This window comes from Lepisosteus oculatus, chromosome 6 (assembly GCF_040954835.1).
Source record: "Lepisosteus oculatus isolate fLepOcu1 chromosome 6, fLepOcu1.hap2, whole genome shotgun sequence".
NCBI classification, from domain to species: Eukaryota; Metazoa; Chordata; class Actinopteri; order Semionotiformes; family Lepisosteidae; genus Lepisosteus; species Lepisosteus oculatus.
In genome coordinates, this window is record NC_090701.1 from 51435927 (window position 1) to 51458521 (window position 22595).

A 22595-nucleotide genomic window follows, 5' to 3' on the forward strand; every position below is an offset into this window, starting at 1 on the left:
GTTTTTGTTTCATTCTTTGGTGTGACTTTATGTGGGGTGAGCAGGCATTGTGCTATTAGAAATTAAGCGAGGGGAGGGGGCCAACCCCGTCCAAGTTTTTTTTTGTGATGATTGTTTTTAATGGAAATCAAGGTGGTTTTAAAAACCTCAACAACAACAAAAACAAACACGGTGACAACCTTCTGGCTCAGGGCTCCTCAGCTCATCAGCTCTTCCGATGCATTCTGCCGCAATACTTTGATGTAACCAGCTCCTGCTTTAACGGATCTAAGAATTCGGTAATTATAGATCTGGTTACAACAAAACTAAATAACTGAGTGAAATCGATGGATCCCCGAGTTGGTCTGATCTTTAGCTAAAGTAGTTCAAGTAGGAAGCCGTGTCAGCATGCATAGGCTGCAAAGAAACAAAATAAAGGTTTATTCCGAGATGAAAAGACACACAACGTTTCGGCTGTGGAGCCCTCTTCAGGTGTGACAGGCTCCACAGCCGAAACATTGTGTTTTTCTTTTAATCTCTTTTCAGCCTGGAGTAAACCTTTACTTGGTCTTTACCTGCCTTGGGAAACGAAGCAAGCCTGAGTCTGCCCATCACCGAGACTGCAGGGCTCCAGGGAGAAGGGTACTGCTGTAAGTGGTGTTGACCCGTAGGTGGCCCCCCGGACCAGAATGTCAGACACCAGCACGCTGAATGGCACCACCTTGACCTCTGGGAAGTACCCTCTCGATTCAGCTGGTGAAGCGGTTTTTCAGTTCTCCGGGAATAATGGATGTCGCGTATCTCTCAGGTGGGAGAAGCGTCTCAGTGCTGGTTGACGTCTCAGAAGTCAAGCGCCATGCTAATTTCAATTAAAATCTAAGCGATTCTGATTGTGTTCAGTTGTGAGGTAGGGCCATTAAAATAATTAGAATGTTTGCTGTTGGTTAATAGTTTTTTTATTCCCGATTTACGTGCAATTTCTATTTCTATAGAAGCGTCTCTGTTCACACTTCTGTATTCCTTACTGGACTCGGAACTGAAACACCTCGCCATTCGATTAAACGAATGTCACTACGAAAAAGCGACATTTCGGTAGGTATTTGTAGAGCACTGGTTTAATGGTTTAAAAGTGTCGACATGGTTTAGAACTCATTTAATTTCCATTCAGTCGATCTCTAACTCTTTCAGCGCAACGTCTGAACACAGAGCTGCGTGGTGAACTCTTGTTATTACTGAGGTTCACACGAATGCGAGTACCACAGACGTCCCCAATGCCATCAGTACTCTGAACAATAGCTCTAATAATGACAGTCGCATGGAGCGCCAGCTGGGAATGTGGGATCAGCAGCAGCCCCAGTTCCCCGCGTCCGTGATTGTGACGCTCTGTTACTTTGTTGCTCTGACATCGCGGCAGTGCTGTCCAGAGACGGCCACCAGAGGGCGCCGTTTCCTTCCCGGTCTCCCCCTGCAGGCGGCTGGTCCCGTGACTAATTACAATGGAACTTTCAGAGTAAACTTTTTACCTTTTCCTGCAAGTCTGGTATTTGACAGGACGTTGCACGGCATGGATGTTGCGGGTTTTGGTGGGGCTCCTGCAAGTTCCGTGGGTGGTTGGAAAAGCGTAAATTACGCTGGGTTTTGACTTTCTTTACGGCGATTGTCCTATCTCCTACCACGCCAGTCGAGACATTTGTGGGTCGAGTCGGAAAAATACGAAGGGAAGGCTTTAAAACTGTTACGAAGTAAAGGGTAAGTTTAAATACACCGCTTCGTCATTGTGATGTTAATGGCCGTATAGATTTTCTTCAAAGGGGTCTTCTTTCCGACTGATTGAAATTAGACGCGGGGGTGTGCGGGGTGTTTTAAAGTAAAACTGCGGTGAGCAACGTAGTTAAATGAGATTTGAACTGAAATTGAAACTATACATTACACATGTGAAGTGTGGCCTGTTTGTATGAACTGTCCCTGTTAAGGTTGACGTGTTGTAGTCGGATGATGATGTTAGTGTAAACGTTTGTTTATATATGCATAGAAACGTCTGACGATAACACACGGAACACGTTGGCTGTAAAAATGACTATTTTTACATATTTAATTTTGTAATGTAAATTAAGTACACATATTCAACACATGTGGAAACCGGCAACTCAGCTTCATAACTAAGTGCCTGCTATTCCTAAATGATGAACAGGACAACAACAAAAACTCTTATAAGTTGAATACGTCTTTACAATCATTACAAATGTAAAACAAATAGGTGAATTAAATAATTTAGTGATTCATAGGTTGAACTGTTCCTTCACTAACGAAGAAGCGAGTTTCTTTCCGCAAGATATAAAATGACCGAAGTATTTTTTTCACTGATTTTTAATGCTTTTTAAAATATTGATGTTGTAAAATCACTTTTGATTAGGTAAAACATTATTAATTTGAGAAAGTATTGTGTCGGTTACCTCATATTGAAAATACTAACCTCCTAGATATTGAAACTATTTTTTGCATGGCCAAGGTGTTGGTAAAAAATAAGAGCAACGTTGTTCAAATATAATTAAAACATCTGTGATGTTGTGTTCAGGTATTGCTTTTGCTGTAAAATGAGTCGCCTTGTGGTATGACTGTGCCGTGAGATGATCCCATACTCACAAGATAATATGCAAAATGCAAATTGACTTTTTGTTAGGGGTATCAGGTAACCAATAGTAGAAAGAGCCGGTGTCCAGTCTGGTATTTGAAGGTATCTGCTTTCCTGCAGACATAACAGTCCTGCCTGCACCTATTGCAAGTGTGGGGATAAACGAGTTGCCTTATCTGGGATATCCTCTTATTGACATGTTTGCTTCGGTTTTGCAAGCGGTTTCAGCGATGGTGCAATAGAAGTGTTCCCAGTCCCAGGGAAAATACGCTTTGGGTCACGCTGTAGGGTACTGTATTGCAAGATGACCAGATATCTGTGGCACTGTTAGCAGCAAAACTTCATTAAAGCAGGAGGACTGGGCGATCGGGAGACGCTGGAGTGGGGAGCTGTGCGGAGGGCGTTAGTTCCACGGGAGCAAGCAAAGGTCAGTTTCACTCTGGGAAGCGCGGAAAAAAATAAGAAACGCAGCGTTTCAGCTGCGGAGCCTTCTTCAGCCGCGCGTTACCCGAAGAGGGCTTCACTTGCAGATCTGCCGAGTCCTGAGTAGCTGAACTCCGACGGGAAAGCGAGGGTCGCGAACGAGAAGCTGTGTGGCCTCCCTTTGTGGGACTTTTTCGCCAGCTCTGCAGCACCTGAGTTCAAAGCAGCGATTTTCCATCATTTCTACCGGGACCAGAACCCTTTTTTTCCCTCCATTTTAGTGCATAACATATTTATTTAGGCGCAAACTTGAACGCAAAGACAGGCCTGTCTCTGCGCATGCAGGCAGCCCTAATTAAAGGGTATTTGTGCCTAATTATTGTTTCGAATCTTTCACTCTGGCAACATTCTCAAACCGTGTTTTCCACGCCTCTTAAACTGTTCTTGTTACCTGCCGTTTGCTACATTCCTATAAATATTGGTACTTTGCAGTTTTGTTTACCATTCAGAAATGATGGTGGGCTTTCCCAGCATTCAATCATTTTCTAAACGCCTTACCCAGTTCAGGGTCACAGGGGAGCTGGAGCCTATCCCAGCAAGCACCTAGGCAGGGTACACCCTGGATGGGACGCCAGTCCAGCATGGCGCACACACAGACACGCGCACTCAAATTAGGGCCACGTTTCCCAGATGCCAGTTAGCCTGCTAGCATGTCTTTGGATCTAGCTGGAGCACCCAGAGGGAAGTCACGCGTACACTGGAAGAAACATGCAAGCTCCACACAGACAGCACCCTGGGAATTGATCCCTTTGCCAATGCAATCCTAACCACTGTGGCCTCGCACCACCCCGCAGTCCAAGTATTTACGTATGAATATGAGTGTTTATGTACTTGGGAGGTGGACGTATTCGTTTTTGTGCTGTGCGATATAGTGCATTTCAAAAGTATTTACCCCCTTCCATTGATGCCACACCATTATTTGAATGGTCTCTGTGTGCAGTCGTGATTCACATGATTTCAGTGTAAATGCTCTCTCTTTTAGGTCCCTCAGTTAGGTAGTGAATTTCAAGACAGTATTTGAACATGAAGGCCAGGGATCATTAAGAACAACTTAGGGATAAAGTTGTAGTATAGCACAGAATAGCCCTTTGAACATGGTAAAGTGGATCATTAGGAAGAGGAAAGTGTATTGAGCCACCCAGACACTCCCCAGATCAGGATGCCCGTCCATACTGAGCAGCGTGACTTTGAAAAGGCTAGACTTCAGTGGCTGTCAGGGGAGAAAATGTCAGTGAGTCAAAGCTGGTCTGAATGACAGAGTGGCAAACCCATCGGAAATCCCGCATGGAGATTGAAACAAAGCGTCTAGGCGATCCTGCAGACGAGTGGCAAGCGATTTGTGTTTAGACGAGACAAATTGGGGGTTAAATTACAATCCAAATTTAACCCCAAAAAACAAAACAAAACACAGACCAAAAATGCACAGCTTTATGTCTGACGCAAACTCAGCACAGAGCATCCCTCAGTCAGCATCCCTGGTATCAAGCGTGGTGGTGACTGCGGTTTGTTCTGGGGCTGTAGCTCATCAGCAGGGGCTGGGAAGCTTGTTAAGATTGAGGGGAAAATGGATGGAGCAAAGTGCAGCATGGGCAAATTTCAGAGGAAAACCGGCTTCAGTCTGCCAAACATCTAAACCTGGGATGAAAATTCACCTGTCAGCAAAACAGTGGCCCAAAGAACAATGCAGGACACTCACACAAACTGCTGTCCATCAACATTCCTCAGCCACCTTAACAGTGCTTGAGCTCGAGACATCTGCACACAGACTTGGAGCTGTAATTACTGCCAAAGATGCTTCAACCAGGTATTGGTTCAGGAGGGTGAAAACGTTTGCATTTACGTTTTTTTTTATTTTGCTTTGCAGGTCTTGTTGACAATTCGTTCAGTTCACTTCCTTCACTCATTAAGGTGATTTTGTTTTAGCAATCGTGTTCTGTAAAACATATTCAGTTTAAGAACAGCACATACATATTTTCTAATTCGTCACTGGAAGGGGGTGAATACTTTTGCATGGTAGTGTAAAAGAGCAGGAGGATGAGTTCTTCCTGTAGTTCTGTGTGTAGCACAGTATCTCGACATGCATAATAACACATTTCATAAAAGACTATGCTGATTGTCATATTATTGCAAGTACATCATTTTAGAATATAATTTTAAGAAGTGCTCTGCAAAAGTATTCAGACCCTTGATCAAATATTAAAATGTGGGGAATGAATACTTATGCAAACAGCATATCTCAGTTTTTACATTTTTCTTAAGAATATTTTCTAACATAAAACAATGTCACATTAAAATAATTAATTTTGAGTTTCAGTGCTTAGAAATAGAAATATCACAGACAACTACATTTCAGTATAGGATTTGTAATTCAGTCAAATGAGAGAATTGGTCAAGGGCCTGAATACGTTCGCAAGGCACTGTATAACATTCTCTTCTGTATGCATTTTAACTTTTAAAATACTGTTGTGTCTTGGAGTGCTATCCATTTATGAAAAACAGCTACATGTTTTTGTTTCAGCTACAGGTCATATGGTTATGTAGCCTAATTATAATTCTGCTCTACCGCAGCTATTGAAGAGATCACAAAGCATCAGTATTTAAATTCCAGCCAGAAAAAACACTTTTCAGTATAGTTTGCTTTATCCATGTGGCCACTTGTCAAGAAGCACTTTAGAAAACAGTGGATGCATTGTTTCTTTTTCAGGGGTGTGTTATTGAACCACATCCTAGACCGCCTTAATTTGTGTGAGAGAAAGAAATGAATTAATTGGTCATGTCATGCCCGATGGAGTGGTCATTCTGATGTCCAAACACGCCGAGCCGCGCCACCAAGTCGTTTGGGCGAGAGGAGTGTCGCTGCATTCCAGAAGCAGAGGGCTGGAATTTGGAAAGGTTCCACCTGTGATGTGTTGGTTGCTGAGAAATGCGCTGCACTTTCTGGAAGGGCGAACTGTGAAGAATGGAGTGTGCACAGTACAGTTGGCAGGGGTGGGAGGAATAGAGAGGGACTGTGCTTCAATAAAGGCTTTACTGATCTAGCTAGACAGAAGTCATGATGACCATAAGGACATATTAAATACTGCTGGGCTCTTCGGCTAGCACAGCGAAGTCCACAGTCCAGCAAAGCTTTAGAGAAGCCATTGTTTTGATTTGCCATTAAACGTGTGCACTGTTGAGAAATACATTTTCCTTGCACGCCTCAAATGTCAAATCTACGCAGATCTTCCTGGAGAGAGTTACTAAAGTTAATAATGTCTTGGAATTGTAATGAATGTTTGCCGTCTCGTTCTCTGTCCTCCAGGGAGGCTCCACGTTTCCTCTATAGCCTGATCGCCATTGACTTCAAACAATGCGGTCTGCTTCAGCCTGCTCGGGTTTTCTATACCTTAAAATTAGCAATATCAACTTAAGATTGTTTATCCTGAATCCAAAGAACATTTCTGCTAAAAAAGGAGCAGAGGCGTTACAGTAAAATATTAGAAAAGGTGCTTCAAGCGAATCGTATTTACTTGAATGTACAAAAGTGTTGCTGGGCTTTAAAAGAATAGCGTACTTGTTTATGCAAGAAGTATTGTGGACTTTTATTATTCCATCTTTAACAGGATAATAGTGTTATTAACTCTTCTCAGTTTTTAGTTTTTCTGGATTTTGTGTTTTTACCTCGGTGACTTCACTAGGATTTCATGTTTTTGTACTTTGAGAGTTCTCAGAGAAGGACCAAGGAAGGTATCTGAGAATCAACCTGTGCACAATATACCTGAGAGAGACTGTCAGGTACTTTAGGTGGGTGTGTCAGCATGCGTAGGCTGCGAAGGAACAAGTAAAGGTTTATTCCATGCTGAAAGGAAAAGAAAAGACGCACAACATTTCGGTTGTGGAGCCTTCTTCAGGGGTGAGTTCCATTTCTTTTCAGCCAAAACGTTGTCTCTTTTCTTGTCCCTTCAGCATGGAATAAACCTTTACCTGTTCCTTTGCATCCTACGCATGCTGACACAGCTCCCTACTCGACTGTTTAGTAAGAGTAAGATTGATTTAAACCCCAAGTCTAATCTTCTCGTGAGCATTTCCACAGTACTTTTTATGTACATGAATGATTATTATGTTTTCTTGCACAGGTATTTCTCTTTGTGCTTACAGAGTGGGATCACAGTTTTTTCAAGCTTCCCATAGTCCTTGAATAGAGTTTAATTATAGTACAGTAATGCAGCTTTCTGACTGCGACAATGCTGTGGCTTTGAAATGCGTTGTTACAGTTTCACTAAAGTAATCATTGTCATCTACCATTCATCTTATCAAGCATTAGATATAGTATACGGTCATTGACCCCACCTGCAGCTTTCCACAGACGTCAGCCAGACAGGCTGCAGTAGTATAAATGAGAAGTTCCTAGTCCTTTGGCCTGGAGAACCACACGCCTGCTGGTTTGCATTCAAACTGAGCTTAAATACCTTATTGAAACCTTAATTGAACTAATAAGTTGCTTTATTGGAATGTGTACAAGTATTTTTCCGACTCAAAACGTTTGGGATTATATTTTTCTGAAGACGCAATAGTCAAAAGGCAACTTCCAGCAAGTTCTTAGAGCTGAAACACCGTCACACAGTCCAGAATAATGCTGTTAGTGAGTCAATCCAATGTTCAGTTGTGCGGCTGAGAGCTCGGCTGGAACAGAAAGCAGCAGGTGTTTGGGTCTCAAGGCCTAGGATTAGGAACCCCTGCTACAGAGAGAGCTTTCCTGGGTTGGATTTACGACTGCAGGCATGTTTCTCTGTCTGATCCAGTTACCTGTGACAACTCACAATCTGCCTAGCTACATTAACGGCAACCTTATTTCTTAGGTGGGGAGCTGCGTCAGCATGCGTAGGCTGCAAAGGAACAAGTAATAGGTTTATTCCCTGCTGAGAAGAGAAGAAGGAAAACACAACGTTTCCCCTCACACCTGAAGAAGGCTGCATAGCCGAAAAGTTGTTTTCTTTCTTCTCTTTTCAGCATGGAATCAACCTTATTTTTTAGTTTATTTTGACAGCGCTTTGATCCTGCCAAGTTCTAAATTGCAGCACGAGCCCCAGCCTTTTGTGATTCCTGTCAACCAGGTGATTTAACTGGGGCTAATGAATCATTCTGTGGCACGCTTTAATGGTTAATATGTCACAATAAAACCACAGAAACCTCTAAAGTCATGTCTATATTAAGGTTTTATGCTTTAATTGCATTTCTGTGATCTCTGTAATTCTCAAAAAGCACTTTCGATTTAGCAGGGAGGGCATTTAAACTGCTGCTGAACTCCTGTACCTGGCTAGGAGATGTGTGATATCAGTTATGCACCAGAAGCCCTTCTCCACAGCACTTCAGATGGTAAAGTGGGGAATTCACCTCACCAGTTGAATTAACCAGCCTGTTTAGAAACCAGCCTCGTTTTTTGTGTGTTATTTTCACTTGGCTGTGTCCCCCCCGTCTGTGGAATTCACGTAAGATCCTCTTGGCTGATATTTCACTCTGTTTGCACAAACCTGATGGACTGCATTCAGAAAGGGGGAAAAAGTCTAATGATGAGCCTTGCAGGTATGCAGGCAGTCGTTTGTCATTGGACCGGTCTTTCTGGGTTTGGGTGTTCTGGAGCTAAGTGTTTCGTTTCTTTTAGAGGAGCACGGCAGTGGTCAAGGCATCTTATCAGAATTCAAAAGGGCAGTGAGACCTGTGCCTGGACAGTTTCAACAAGTGTTTGCAATTTTAAAATGTGGCGCTGCAATGATAAGAATGCTAACTTGTTTAAACCAATATTAAATCAACCGCGATCTGTGGGCCTATCAAAGTTTGGGGACAATTTTCCAGCTAACTAAAAGTGAAGCTGGAATGACATTCGGGACAAACGTGTTCATTGTCCTCGTCCTTTCCTTTGATCCGCAACCCCAAAGTATGGAAGAAACCGGCTTTCCTAACAAAGGGATGGACATGCTTTCCTGTTAAACAGGAAAACGGACCTCATCTCAGACAAGATGCAAAGCAAATCACAGTGCCCAGAAGAACGGCCTCACTGCTCTTCAGTGACATTTCAGGCTGTAACTTCAGTGCTAAAATGAAAAAAAAAAAATTTTGCTTGTTGCCATAGAGTTCAGTTTTCTCCCTATAGTTTGTGTGCAACACTGCAACCTAGATGAGCTGTGTTATCTCTCCTTAATACACTTACTGTGCAAGGTATCTGTACTTACGTCTGTACTTAGCTGATGGCAAGTATCATAATCATGTTTTATATAGCTCCTTTCATGACAGTATCACCACACAATACAGTGGCAAAATACACATAAAACAAAGGCAATAACAATAGTGACCGTTAAATACAAATTAATATAGTAAGTAAAACAACATTAAATGAAAGTTAATAAGTATAGTTTCTTTACTTTGACAAGATGGTCACATTATTTTATTGGGTATGTTTATGATCTACTTTAGATGGTTCAAATTGTGTTTCATGTGAAACATATATTAGCTTACTGAATTTCGCTTTGTCTTGAAAATGCCCTTAATGTTATTTACTCACTTTCAGCTGCTATGTGCAGAATTTACATGTATTTGGAGCAAAGTTCAAAATCATCTTCTGTGTTTTTTTCAAGTTTAAGATACCACTTCATCAACAGGTCTTTTGGTGTTTGCTTTGAAATACTGTCAGTAACATCTACCTTGTGCTGTTGTTTGCCATTACAGTAAACTGAACTACTTTGTCATTGAGCAGACCCTCAGCCTCTTACATATGAAGTTTCATGTGTGGCTCAATTGAATGTGTCTGCAGCCTCCACCGAGTGTGCTGTGCTGTAAGTGGGTGTCTGTTTACAGCACTCAAAAAGGAACTGGGCAGCCTCCTTGCAAGTGATTAGATTTCTACTGCTCTTACTTCTTCATGACTGTTTCATAACCTCAAACCATTGCGCAGCACCAATGCAAACCTGTCTGAAACATTTAAGTGATTGGACAGCTCTGTCCAGGTTCCTGTATTGTGGGTATTTACCGCAATCATGTTAACGGGAATTTCATGTGTAAAAAAGATTGTTCCTTGTCCATTATCTATGTTTTTGGGTCTTTGTACAGTCTATTTTGCTTATGTGATACTGTACCGTAGTTAACTGAATGATGATAGACCCATGCATTATTAGGTGCTGATCTGGACAAATTTAGATGCAGTGGATGAAGGGAAACTAAAAGTACTTAGACTCACTCTAGAATCATCGAGAAGGGCTGCCTGAGTAGATCTTAAGCTTTGATCTCTGGTGTTTTGCAAATGTACTTAAGCTTTGACCTCTGAAATTTTGTCAGTCCTTTGAAACAGTTTTCACTTCTGTTTTCTTTTTATTCTACATCCTTCTTCATTGAACAGAAAAGAGAAGGGGGGAACGGGGAACAATAGTTTCCTAACTTTTTTTTTTTTAACCAAAGGGAGAAGAAGCCCAACATTGTGGAATCTAAAGTGTTTCTTCCGTTAGGCAAAATGTGAGCAAGTTGTTCAGCTTATCAATTATGTTTGGTGGCTATTAGCTAATCGTTGGAAGATTTCATTCAGATATTTAGTTATCAAAAGTGTTATATTATTTCTCTCTCCCTGGTGTTGGACTTGTGCTGCTCTATATGATTTGTTTGCACAATGGGTTAACGTGTGGTTAATCATAATTACAATTGCATGTACATCTTCTAACTGTTAACTAAGTATGTACATTGGTGCTCAGTGGCTACTGTTTGTGTGGTGAGGTGGTTTTTAAAATGTAGTTGCCACTTTAGCTTGGGGAAACAACAGGGAATGTCCCAGTATGATTTCCGCTGGCTGAGGCTAAATCGTGTCTCGCTTCCTCACAAATTCACACCAAGAGCTGCCGAAAAAAAAGAAGGGGGAGTTGTCTAGAGCTTCCGCGTCCTCTGGGCCTTGGGGGTCCTTTCTGCATAGAGTCTGTGTGTTCTCCCCACGTTCGCGTGACTTTTCTCCCATAGTCCCAAAACATACTGGTTGGTTAATTGGCTTCTGGGAAGAGTGACCCTGATGTGAGTGTGTGCGTGTCTGTGGTTGTTTTCTGTGTGTGGCCCTGCAGTGGGCTGGTGTCCTGTCCTGGGTGTGCCCTGACTTTGCCTGTTGCTCGCCCGGAGTTAGGCTCCAGCCCCCCCCCACCCCCCCCACCGTGACCCTGAACTGGATAAAACGGTTAGGAAATCGATGGAAGGACTGCTGATCTCACTGCCTTTTCTCGCTATGGAAAATCGAGGCGCTTATAGGCTGACCCCCATATAGGAAACGCCAATTCCAAGCAACGCCTGTGAAGTTGAGTTCATTTCCAAACCAAGCTGCTAGTCTGCTTGTCCGAAGCCACGAAGTGCCTTTCTGATGGTTGTTTCCATCTTCCTGAGCGTGTACTCGGATCACGTCTGGAAATGGCATCAGGATGTGAAAGAATGTGAATGTTAAAGCTTAAACCTAGCAGCAGGTGACGTAAAGCAGGCGTGAAGATTGTGATCTGAAGGAAATGGACGAGTCAGTCCTGTGTGTTCACCAGGCCCTGAGTCTCCAACCCAGAGGTCTTTCTGCCTTTTCTCCTTCCCAGCTGTTTCAGAGAGGGGAATTTGAGCTGTGGCTCTGCAGTGTTTTGAAAAATACTCTGTATACAGATAATGGCCCCCAGCAATAATGGTCTTACGAATTTTTTTTGACTCTTTACTTTAAAAAGTCATTTTGCACTTGTTATATTGTTACTGGCTTTAAAGACCACATGTGATGCAGTGAAGTGGAGTTTCTTCAATACAGCAGGTGCCAGCTAGCACTTCAAGAAGGGCACGCCACCTCCTTTCTGTCCCATGTGTTCCTGAGAAGCACCTTTTGTTACAGTCGCGGTATTCTGTTGCAGTGTTTAAACTTCCATGTTTTCATTTTTTTACGGCTGATGAATGTCATCAGGTTTTGATCTGACCTGGAATTCCGGAGAAGTGCCACATCAAGGCCTCGCTGTTTATCTATGAAACACAACGCAGACCTTTTTGCTTCCTGTGTCTGTAACATGAGATCTGATGTCGCCCTGTATTCATCAGCTTCCAGCGTAATGAAATACCGCTTCTGATTGAACAGTTCCAAATTTGAAAACAGTTCCATTTGGTTGGAAACTTTCTTTTATTTTTGAATTTTTAGCATTGTAGGGAAAAGCTTTTTATGTAATCTGTAAGTATTCCTTTCCCATAGCTATGGAAGAATGAAATGCATGCTAGCACATGATTGCGTCCCAGAAGATTGTGAAAGCCCCAGCAGGAGTGCTCTTTTTTAATATAGCCAAATATTTTGTGCAAGTCAGAGCAAGTTCACTCGGGCTGCTAGAGATTCCGCAGGTACACAGCCGTCTAGCAGGAGTCTTGTGAGTATTATAGCTTACCTTTTGAGTCTGACTTGTTTCCTTAAACAAACTAATCCCTTCTTTTCAGCCCCTGCACACAAGGGCCTTTAAAGACACCCAGCTAACGCTGCATTAAAAGTGAGCTTTGGGGATTTCAGTGACTGGCTGCAGTATCCGGATCCAAAAAGAGAGATGTACAGTAGACCACGTTGTGTAAATCCTACCATTCTGGTCCTAAGCAATCTGCGAAACAGAAAATCACCCCCAGAAGTTTACAGTGCACAGCACTTAGTGTTGTTCTTAGGTTTCGGCTGCATTCGTTTCACTGGAAGTGTTTTCTGAATAGAGACATTTGTCTTTTTCAGTAGTTAGAAGCTTCAGTAATGGTTTCTCCTCTTAACGGTGCATGTCAGCAGCATCTTAAGACTTACCTCTGCGGAGAATGTTTGTGCATTTGAGTACGCACTTAGTCCACGCACCACTTAAACATGCTGGTTTGCTGACAGCCACTTCTGTGCCTGACTGGTGCTCCCTCACCTGCAGGGTTGTTGAAAATCCATATGAAGCTCTGTAGTTTTTAACAATAACCAGATGTTATTTTAGACTACATGGGTGTATTAGGTGCTGTTTCTTGGGAGCAGACTGGCAACAGGCAACACTGATTGAGAGGCACAATACTGTCAAATTTTTAAAGCTAATTTGCTCCCGAATTAGGTTTTTCTTATTGTTACTTTTTTTCAAGCAAAATTCGGTCGACATTGCTTTGGGTTTATGAAGCAGTGTCTCATAACCAGTTCTGACAGTCCTTGGAGGTAGAACAAAAGTCTGTTTTTTTTTTAATCCCGTGTGTTACAGAGCTGGAAAATAGATCTTGCCCCCGAGGAGTATTTTTTAAGACCAGTATTTCAAGTATTTTTTTAAACCAGTGAGGTTTTATGTGCTCCTCCAGTCACATGAATCTCCCACCGGTCCTGGAAAAGACTTGTTTCCTCTCTGTGGCGGAATTGTCTGCCTGACAGGTGCTTCACTCTTCCCCTTTTTAGAGATTTCTTTTTCTTTTTGGTGGATTTTGGCTTCAGCTGTTTCGTGAGAATAAGTACGGAGTCACCCTTTTAAAAAAAAATTGCCGTTCCTCAAGCTGTAAAGAGGATGCAAGTTGAAGTCCTTTTCTCCGCGTGGGGGGGATTTCATGCTTTTGAGGACGTGCTTCAAGCAGGTCATATTAGAGCTTGATTAGTGTCTTAGCCCTGTGAAGCATAATCCTTCATGAAATATAAAGTATTTTCGGGTTTTATCTTCGCAGAGCCCTGCGATGCGGACTGGGAGCGCCGTGCGCGAGGCGTGCATCAGGCCCTTGTGAAACCGCCGACCCATGTGACCTCCGACCTCCGACCTCCGGCCTGTTGCTGCTCATCTTGACCTGCCCCTGTGCGCGGCTGCCATGGAAGACCAGGCCAGCTGCCCCAATGTCAGCATCCCCTGCTATAATGAGCAGAGGGACAAGAAGAAACGCTACACTGTGAGCAAAGGGCACTTTTTCTCACTGCTTCTCTCATTAGGCCTAAACCTGCTCTTGAGGTGCCTACACAGAAAGTGTTTCTCAAAGTAATTGTTCAAGGGAACTGATCTTATAGGATGATAATAACCCTTTTAATATTATTATAGAATCTTCATTGGAATTATTTATCCTTGCATTGTAAAGCAGTTAATTTAGACGTTGAATACTGTGAGCCATATTAAAGGCAACAAGTGCTGGTGATATGTGATACACAGAGTGTGATACATGTTTAATCTTCTTCTCTAATCTCAGGTGGTCTTCCTTAACTAGGCCACCCGTCACGTACTGTAGGTTCTCCTGCGTGAAGGTAAACGCAAGATTTTGACACGATGTGAGAAAGCATGTAAAAAAAAAACTCTAGAAGGATGAGGCAAGGATGATACACTATATGTTCATCCTGTTTTTACAGGCCCAGCTGATGCTGCAAGCCCTTTCAGTGCTTCAGTGCTCTGTGGTTATGTTCCATCTCTCCCAGAGCCAGCAATTTTAAAATGACCTGCCATTCAAGCAAGACTGTAATATCAAACTCTCATTCCCCAGCTGGTACTCCACAGTGCTGGATGGGTTGAACAGAATGGCACTGGTGTGGTTTTTACTGTGGTAACGCTCATTTGAACGGACCCGCAGGAATTCTGCTCTACCCAGCTGTATGAGAACACCTGAGCCGAGTTAATTAGTGTTGCACATGCTGTGTGTTGTGTTGCCTGTTTTCCTGCAATGATCGGACAAACATGGTCTCTCTTTTTCTAGGTTTACAAAGTATTGGTGTCTGTCGGAAGATATGAATGGTTTGTGTTCAGGAGGTATGCAGAATTTGATAAGCTCTACAACACGGTAAGTAGTAGAGAAATAACACTAGACGCGTTGGTGTGCTGTTTTGTTTCCTGTGTTTCCAGAGCTGTTTAACAGGAGGGGGTGAAGGGTGGTGCTTAGGGCCAACTGCAGTTTACACTCCAAGCGTGGTGTTGAAGTGTGTTTAGCAGTAAAAGCTTATCAGTGGCCAGCAATGAAAGATGCCTTAAAACACAATTCTCGTTGCGTAATGTAGGCAACATGAATGTCACATTTGCCAGTTCTTCAAGCAGCAAGACGGCGATGAGCTCTAAAATAGAAGAGAAATGTATCCAAGTCTGGGTGTCTTCATTGTCATCATCTTTCTTAAAAAAAAAAGCATGAGCCGCAAAGTTAAAAACTCAGCATTTTGTCCATAAAAACCTTTGTTGAGAGTGACGTAATGATCAGAGACATGCGTCTCTGGCTAACAATCATATCAGTGCAGTTGAATGTGATCAGTTTACAGTAATTTTGTTGGCCTTCTACGGTCCCAAATCCTACAGAGCTGTTAATTCTGTTAAAGTAGGCGTGGTGTAAATTCAGAAAGAAAGTATCTTTGGTGTTAGCGTCTCTTATTCAGAAGAACAAGTAGAACCCCATCTTCAGTCTGATGATTGCTAATCATCAGTAACCATTCTGCTGCAGGCTGTGTGAGAACTGCAGAGCTGCCAGAGGTACTGTACCAGTTAATTGTGTGAATTCTAGGTGGTCAGATTGTCTTTTGGCCTTCCTCTTTCACTTTTGATACTTGTCCATTTGCAGAAGAGATTGGGCAGCCAGGCAATGTTAACAGACACGCAGATAGCAGAAGTAAAACTTAACCTACGGTGCACTTCTTGGGTCAGAAGTGTGTCGGCAGAGACTTATTAAAGTGGTCACATGGACATGCTGTGAACCCAAGAGGTGAAGGCAAGCCAGCCCTCTTGTGAAGACGTGAAGACCATCTGTGGTTGTGTGCGCCAGCTAGGTTTAGGGGGTAATGAAAAGGATTGCTCTGTTTACAAAACATAGAAAACTTCTAAACTATTTGGTTTTATAGAGGTTGTCCTGACATTACCTCCTTAGATATGGGGGAAAAACATAGTGAATGCCGTATGAGAGGAGAAAAAAGGAACGGTGAAAGTTGTTTTAACATGTCTGGTATAGGCGCCTGTAGAGTGAAGACACTTTGAGAAGTGTCTTTGAGAAGACGTAAAGCGCTTTGAGAAGCCACCTTTAAAGGCGCTATACAAAATCAAGTTTATTATTATTAAGACTGTAGGTGTTCTGAGACAATGTGCTTAAAGAATTTGAGGACAGTTTTGCTACCCCATCTGAATACTTTTCTCACAGCATATTTTATCAAGGGGAAGGTATCCTCATGATCCCCTCATCATTAGTGCTAAATGTTTATAGCAGTTTAACTGCTGAAGTAAGTATTTAATTGCTCCTACCTGGGTTAAAGACTATTTTCTTTGTGTTTAGAGAAATGGTTACACTGAGAGCTTCAGTGTTCTGTAGTAAATCAACAGCTAAAGCTGTTGGCTTGTTTTAACTCTGTTGACATAATGGAGCATTGTGGGTAAAATGTTGTTTTTGTTTGAAGTTGTGCAGATAAAAATAAATTGGGAGGGGGGGAGCAACAGGATGAAAAAGAAGGAAAGAAGGAGAGTTAAAATGGGAAAGGGGAGGGTTAAAATGTTTTGGCGGAAAGGCTTTACTAAGGAAATTCCTGTGGGAAGATCTGAAGGTTAGTTGTGGTCCAGCTACCTCAAAGAAAAGAATGGTAACTCACTTGTGTTTCCTGGACCTTCCAATTTAAAATACAAACTCCTAGTATCAGAGTCAGGGTATCTGAAGTGCCGGCACATGGAGAATGGAGGCTGTAATTTTGGTGTAAAAATAGCCCTCTTTCTGTTTCAGTCCACCATCATATTTATCTTGCCTTTAAAGTTTCTCTTTTTCATTTTTCCTTCCTAGTTAAGGAAACAGTTTCCTTCCATGAACTTGAAGATCCCAGCTAAGAGAATATTTGGGGACAATTTTGACCCAGGTATTTATGTTATCTGTATGTTGTTACAAGTTTTCCTGTGAGTGTATCAGAGCTGACATTCTGTTTAGAGAACTACAGAAATCATGAGTAGTATGACACAGTAAAGTAACATTTTATGTTCCTTTATTTCCTTATTTTAAAAAAAATTCAACATAACAAAATTAATCTGCTCTTCATGTAAGAAAGGCACAGTCTCGGCCTTCTTAGGTTTCTATGGAAAGAGATGTGGGATATGGAAACTATTTCTACTGACTGAGATCATTGATTTTTGAGTAGTTTGAGGAGTAGTTTCCTTTGTGCTGAAAGGTGCTTTTTGTGAAGACCTTGCTTTGTGTTCTTTCTGGAAGAAAGGTAAAGAAATATTGAGTGGTTAACAAATGGTTATTATTACATATGAGATTATTAAGCAATAGCTACATTATTAAGCAATAACTACACCACAGTAGTTAGTGGTTAGCATTGCTCTCCTCTCAGCACTGGAGTCTGGGTTCAATTGCAGATCTGGGGTTGTATCTACTCAAAGATTGTATGTTCTCCCCATGTTTGTGTGAGTTTCCTCCAAATACACATGAGTTTCTGGGAAAATTGGCCCTCGTGTGCATGTGTCTTGTGTGTGCCCTGCGACAGACTAGCGTCCCATCCAGAGTGTACCCTGCCTTGCACCTGTTGCTTGTTGGGATAGGCTCTAGGCTCCTGCTCCCCCGCAACCCTGTATTGGCTAAAGCAGTTAGAAAATGGGTGGAGTTGCATTATTGCTTACAGCATGGAAAATGAAGAGTAATATCCCATTTTTGATCCCAAAGAGAAGATTACAATGCAGTGCACAGCAAGAAAGAGCCGATATGCTCACAGAAGATGGGGGTACTTATAGGCCTTTGCAGGTACAGTTCAGTCTTTTTGAAATGCAAATCTGCTGCATGTTAAACTGCCGGTTTTCTTTGCTCTTGAATCTTACAAACTGGAGGACCATTAACAAGCGAGCTTCTGCATAATTCATGTAGGCATCACAGCTTCTTTAAAGGACACAGATGTTGGGAATCATAGGTTTCTGTCTGTGTGTACAATTAAGTGTTGAGAACGCTTGTTTTAGGAATAGGAGGCTCTGAGGAGGAGTGAGGTGTGGCTGTAATACACCGAAAGCTGCAAGCGACTAGACCCACCGCCAGCTTTTTGTCTGGTGTGATTTTTAGGAGCCTGCATCAACCAGCCTTTGAAGGCTTTTGTTTTGTGGATTCTCCTCATTGTAAACTTGGAAGGTACAGTAGGCTGACAATGAAAGTTCCCCATTGATCACAGGATTGCATTTGTTTTTAAGTCTGCAGCAGTTCACGGCGTCTGTCTGAGGTAGTAAAGATAGGGGAATGTGCTGGGGTGACCTCAGTTTTGTAACCACGATCATCTTCTCCATCAGAATTCATAAAGCAGAGAAGAAGCGGGCTGCATGAATTCATCCAGAGGCTAGTCTCGCATCCACAGCTGAGCATTCAGTGAGTATCTTTCTTCTGTCCTCGTCTCTCACAGATATTTACTGGCAGTATGTTGGGTATGTGGAGAAAACACAATTTGCATTTTTAAATTATTCAAGAACTTGGCAGTTCAGCACACCCCAGTATTTGAAAAGGCTTTGGTGGACCTGTTCATTTCTCCTCGTGTGCTTTATTGTGTCTGCCAGTATTCACCTCATTGGAAGAGGCGGTCTGTATCATGGATATTGAGTTAGTGGAATAATGGGCAGAAATGGAATCTTTCAGATGTAAAGCTATTGCCAAAATTTGTTTTTATTTTTAATACAAAATAGTATTGCCTGTCTGTTTCCCTCCACCATATGCACACAAGGGTTCTATACTGTATGTCCTCAATACCATAAAACATCTCTCACCACAGGTATGTCCACTATATCAAATCATCACTCCAGGACTGAAGCCTAAATAAAACTGACGGTTGTCTGCATTTTCTGTGGTTACTCTTAAAATCAGTTATAATTTAAACCACAGCATCCTCTTTGTGAGTTGTTTACAGTGATTTCTGTTTTCAGCAGTCGTTTCATGATCAGGGCCATAAACTGGATTATGTAAAAGTGTCCCGGTGCTCCTCACAGCAAAACTCAGCATCCATGGCTGTTTTTCGGTCCCGTTAAATAACTTTCCTCTAAATTTCTGCCGTGGTGCACTCTTAAGTCGACAGTTGCAGTTTGCAGAAGGCAGTGAGAGATCAAAGAAATAATGTTTTAGGATGTGTGCCACTCTCCAGTGAGTGAATAAGTCCAGTAGACATAATGTGACTACTTTGCCTGCTAGGTGAACAGTGCAAATAAAAGAAAATACTTTTTTTCTGGTCTAATTGTTTGTTGCTTTGCTGAAAAAACAAGCTGCAAAGAAACAGTCTGCGGTTTGGATATTAATTGCTAGATGTGCTATATACATCTACATGTCCCTCCCTGGTTTTTCCTGTGGTGTGTTATTTTACAGCACTAGGGAACTCCCTGGATTTTATCTGTATAAAAGTGTCCTCCCTCCCTGTTATTTGGAGAGATTAAGCAGTATTGTATAAAATGCCTGTTTACAATCCAGATGCTGTTTACATTTGTTGGTTACAGGTTAATATGCTACTTCTAATATAGTGAACAATGTGTTAAACCAGAGATTTTTTTCTTATGCCCCTCATTTTGAAAAGTGCATTTTCATAGATCTTCCCTGCATTTAGGGAAATTTAGTTTAAACCTAACCTCCACTCTCCATCTCCTAATAAGAAAAATAATTCCCCAAGGCTTGAGATCCGTCACTTTTTTACCAAAGTTTTATTTCAAACAAATCTCGTTGATCGTTGATCACGTCTGACAGCAGCGTGTCCTTTCTGTTGACAGTCCCGAGGTGAGAGACTTTCTGCAGATGGACAAAGCAAAGAACCTGTCTGATGCTTCTGAGGATGAAGAAGAAAAGGTATTTGGTGATTGGGAACCTCCCAGCATGCGGGTATATCTCCTTCTTGGATAATTGGATATCTCCGTAGACTTGTTTTAATTTACCGAAATAAATTGTCCACAAATGGGAAGAAAACAACTTTTCCCCAAATTCAGGAAAGCACGGAAAAGCATAACTGATTTGGATAACTGTGAAGGATCAGTAAGATGGTCACAGTAGTTTGCGAGTTCTCTGCACTTGTCTCGATTCTTGTGCTGTAGTGTACAGTATATTCACGTCCACAGAAGACGTTTGAATATTTAATCCAACCTACAAACCAATCCATTGCAGTGCTGACCCAGATGAATTACTTTTCAGTCCCTTTCATTGTTTTTAAAAAAAAGAAACTCAGTGGATTTCATTGCTTTACCCAAGGATCTGCTCCTGAAATGGATTAAGTACTTGGAGCTTGGCTTCCTTTTAACCTAGAACATCTTTCATATACCGTCAGTTCCGTAAAGCCCTAAGGGCTTAAATTTCTTTGTGACATTGTAATCTTTATTTTATTTTTTCTTATCCTTCTAGAATAATTCTACCTCCCGCAGTATTAATCTGGGACCATCTGGAAATCCTCAGTAAGCTGCAAGTTCTTTTAAACGTCCTTGTATTTTTAATGTTCATATGTTAAGTATCTGGGGAGAACTTAGAACTTGTTGTGATTTACCTTATTCTGTTTTATGAAATGGATATTTACACACTATAAAGGGACAAGTAATAGGTTTATTCCATGCTGAAAAGAGAAGAGAGCAAACAACGTTTGGGCTGTAAAGCCTTTTTCAGCCTTCACACCTGAAAAAGGCTTCACAGCTGAAATGTTGTTTTTCTCTCTTCTCTTTTCAGCATGGAATAAACCTATTATTTGTCCCTTTGCAGAGTACGCATGCTGACGTAGCTACCCACCTGAACTACTTTACACACTATACTGTGTATGCATCTTGGGGTACTTCTTCTCACGGGACACATCATGTCTTTTTTTTGTTTCTGCTATGTAACTTTGCGGAAACAAATGACTTACTTTGGATAGAAGCATCAAATGAATAAAAATAACGGGTTAGTGTAGTAAACTAGCAGTCACATGTAATTCCAGAAGGGAATGAGTTCAAATGAATTCTTGCAGAGCTGCTTGACATTCAGCATTCCTACTCCAAAGTCAAGGTTTCTGACCGTAAAATGAAATGTGTCATTTCATCTATAGCTTGGTAGCTCTAGAGGAACTGTGTAACATGGAATTTATTACTAAAGTAAACAAAAAAGAAAAGCCAGTACAAACATGGCTGAATGAGACCGCTAGTTCCATTTCAGTGTTTTTTTTTTTACTTCCTTGATAGCTGCCTGTTATGTTTTTAGTCTGTGTGTTTAAATCGAAATATTTTTCCTGCTTCCCTAATCTTAAGCTCTATTGTTCTCATCTGAAACAGTGCAAAACCGACGGATTTTAACTTCCTAAAAGTTATTGGCAAGGGGAGCTTTGGCAAGGTGAGTTCTGAGGTGGCCACTTCTTCAAAAGTCAAGTGCTCTCGGGGTGAACTTTTGTTCCTTACTCATAAAGATGTGGAGTTGTCTGATTTAGCAACTCAGGATGACTTTTTTAAAGAGGCAGCCAATCAAAAGAAAGGATATGCTTATCATTTATTATGTTATCAGCTGAAATAATACAGTTTCATACACATGAAAAAGTCCTAGAGTTCTGAAGTACTCAATTTACAAGAGCAAAGACCAGAGCAATGGAAGATTATTACTAAGGAAAACTAAACTGAGACAATATGAGACCTTTCAGGTTTTCTTTTTAGACGTTTAGAATCAACTAAACCCACATACCCAGGCCTGTCAAGTGCCTCAATCGCAAAAGGTGCTGCCTCGTTCAGAGGGTGAGCCCTGTGTGCGTGAGTTTAAGCTTGGGCCGCGTCACTAGCTGACTGTGACTGTCAGTGTGACTGTGACTGGGATTCCCCAAGCAGCTGGGCGCCCCGAAGTGTAGGGTGGAATTAGTCAGCTCTCTGTGAAACAGTGACCGCCCGTGACCTCCCGGATGCTTGCGGGCACGCAGTGCTCTGAGTGAGGGACGATCGGATCTGATCCTCCTGATCTAGGGCTGCAGTGCCTGTGAAGCGTTAACTGCCAAGTGGCTCAAAGGAGCCTGGCTCCACTTCCTCATTCTCCCCCGTGTGTGAGAATCTCAAGTATCCCATCAGTGTGCTAAAGCATATTCTTTCAGATCATGTTCCAGGGGCTAGTTTTTCTCTCATCCTTGGGTTAACTCTGTCACCTCTTCCCCTTTAAAATCACCTGTCCGAGACACCCGTGTATCGTGTCTTAAAGGGGAACTGCAACACTGTTTTTATATTTCGGGGTTAGAAATGACTGCCATTGATCATTTCTACAATTTAGATAACAAAATAGACACAATTTCTTGGTATGCGCATCGCCATATTCTGAGATTCAGAACGAGGCAACAATACTTCTGGTGATCTGAAGTGGGCCTATTACATTATAAACAAACAGGCTTGTGAATACATCTCTTTTAATCTCTTTTAATCTCTTTTTAATTTTCTGAAGTGAAATATCTGCTGCACAACCTGTACTTATTCGCTCGCACATCATATTACATTAGTCATTACAATGACTAGCAATAATAAGAAGAACTGCTTACACTTGTATATCGCTATTCTGGACACTCCACTCAAAGCGCTTTACAGGTAATGGGGACTCCCCTCCACCACCACCAATGTGCAGCCCCACCTGGATGATGTGACGGCAGCCA

The 22595-nt window shown here is 41.9% G+C and overlaps 1 protein-coding gene across 4 annotated transcripts in view; it reads left to right on the forward strand.

The window, feature by feature from the left end:
* Positions 1-1424: 1424 nt before the first annotated feature.
* The window catches only part of sgk3 (serum/glucocorticoid regulated kinase family member 3), a 30725-nt gene continuing 9554 nt past the window's right edge, over positions 1425-22595 (forward strand). The window contains exons 1-8 of one of the 4 annotated variants that reach the window (XM_069191540.1): positions 1425-1728; positions 13754-13969; positions 14759-14842; positions 16802-16874; positions 18286-18361; positions 19738-19813; positions 20360-20409; positions 21253-21310. In XM_069191540.1, the coding sequence (XP_069047641.1) occupies positions 13892-13969; positions 14759-14842; positions 16802-16874; positions 18286-18361; positions 19738-19813; positions 20360-20409; positions 21253-21310 (495 nt within the window). In that variant the 5' untranslated portion in view covers positions 1425-1728; positions 13754-13891. Of the gene's footprint in view, positions 1729-2791; positions 3039-12379; positions 12472-13753; positions 13970-14758; positions 14843-16801; positions 16875-18285; positions 18362-19737; positions 19814-20359; positions 20410-21252; positions 21311-22595 lie in introns of those variants that run through there. The other 3 variants (XM_069191537.1, XM_069191538.1, XM_069191539.1) reach the window with 3 other exon arrangements.